The sequence below is a fragment of the Talpa europaea genome (assembly GCF_964194135.1).
Source record: "Talpa europaea genome assembly, chromosome: 9".
Taxonomy (NCBI): domain Eukaryota; kingdom Metazoa; phylum Chordata; class Mammalia; order Eulipotyphla; family Talpidae; genus Talpa; species Talpa europaea.
In genome coordinates this window covers 117914784-117916579 of record NC_140076.1, presented here as the reverse complement: position 1 = coordinate 117916579, position 1796 = coordinate 117914784, and the positions used below count along the sequence as shown (strand labels likewise).

Below are 1796 nucleotides of genomic sequence, written 5' to 3'. Positions count from 1 at the left end.
AAGATGTGAAATACAAAGGGTGGGGAATGAAAGAAATGTCGTGGCTTAATCTGTTCCTGGATGTACAAAAAAAACATTTTTTTCTCACTTTGGACTGTAGGCACCACTGAGAGCTGCCACCAGCATCTGCACAAACCAACTTGAACACGGTGGCGGTGCTCCTGGCGTGCGCATGGGGCACGCAGTGATCAAGTGACTGAGCTGCTAGAAACATCAAGCCAATATTGACAAATGAGGGGGGAATGTAAGACACTTAGAATTACTCATTCACGTTAACTGTGGCAAGAAAAATTGGACAAAGATCCTGACCGGGAAGTGCAATAAAAGGTGAAACAGTGGAAACTGTCGTGCGTCTTCCCAAGGGGAGACAAACAGAAAGAGTCTCGACCTCCTTTACCAGGCCCTGATGTCCACGTGATGCCTGGGGTACGGCCGCGGGATTGAAGTGGCTGGGCACTCCCCGGCTTTGGGGTAATCAGTAACTGGAGCCGAGAGTGGTGTGAGCATCGAACGGTTTTCACGCCATTGATCTCACCCACAGATCAAGCCACTGAGAGTTTAGATCTCAGTGTCATTCTTTTCACCAAAAATTTTGCTAAGGGCCACTTTCATGTCCTTGTTCCTCAGACTGTAGATGACGGGGTTCAGGCTGGGGGGCAGCAGAGAGTACAGCGCAGAGATGAAGAGGTTCAGAGAAGAAGGGGATTTTGAAGCTGAACCTAAATATGCGATAAATCCTGAGGAGAGGAACAGAGTCACCACCGAGAGGTGGGGCAGGCAGGTGGAGAAGGTCTTGAATCTCCCCTGGGTGGACGGAATCCTCAGGACAGTGGAGAAAATGTGAGCGTAGGACACAACCATTAAAAGGAAACACACAAAAGAGAAACCACAGCTGCCCACAAGGAAGGCGTATTCCAGCCTCTGCTCCCCGGGACAGGCGAGCGCGAGCAGCGAGGGGATGTCGCAGAAGAACTGGTGCACGACGTTGGACCCGCAGAAGCGCATGGACAGGGTCCCCGTCGCGTGCAGGGAGCCGTAGACGCAGCCGCTGAGCCAGGAGGCCGCCGCCATCCGCACGCAGGCGGCCCTGCTCATGAGGACCCCGTAGTGCAGCGGGCGGCAGATGGCGGCGTAGCGGTCGTAGGACATCGCCAGCAGCAGCGCGAACTCCGAGCCCGCGAAGGCGATCACCAGGAAGACCTGCGCGGCGCAGCCCTGGAAGGAGATGGCCGTGCTGCTGGTCAGCGTGTTGGCCACGGACTTGGGCACGGTGGTGGAGATGTAGCAGATGTCAACCAGCGACAGGTTCTTGAGGAAGAAGTACATGGGGGTCTGCAGGCGCTGGTCTGTGGAGGTGAGGGCCACGATGAGCAGGTTGCCCGCGACGGCGGCCAGGTACGTCAGGAGGAAGACGCTGGCGCAGAGCCTCTGCAGCGCCCGGTCCTCGGGGAGCCCCAGCAGCAGGAACTCTGTGACCGGGGTCGGGGTCACATTGGAGACGCTGTCACCCATGGTGGGGCTGGTCTGTGGCAACGTCAGAAAAGGGCTTATGGAGAATCTCTGTCTTCTTGGAGGCTCCGCCTTGGGCTCTCATTGCTCCCCAGGTTGCTGCTCCTGAGTCACCACCCACGCTCGGCTCCTGCAGGCATGAAGCGGCATCCGGAAGGTCCCTAAGGATATGAGGACTGTCTGTGACAGCACAGCCTGGAACTGCTGCATCAGCCAGAGAAATGTCACTGACAAGCCACGAGGAACGTAGCAGGACAGTGTTGCATCAAACAGAGCAGTGACGTGTC

The 1796-nt window shown here is 56.5% G+C and overlaps 1 protein-coding gene across 1 annotated transcript; it reads right to left on the bottom strand.

Annotated features, from left to right (window-relative positions):
• Window positions 1-558: 558 nt before the first annotated feature.
• LOC311176903 (olfactory receptor 14A16-like) lies at window positions 559-1512 on the bottom strand (the record flags this gene model as incomplete). The annotated part of the gene is made up of 1 exon (XM_084242538.1): window positions 559-1512. One exon carries the CDS (start codon window positions 1510-1512, stop codon window positions 559-561), a length of 954 nt encoding a protein of 317 aa, XP_084098664.1.
• Between the last annotated feature and the right edge of the window lie 284 nt (window positions 1513-1796).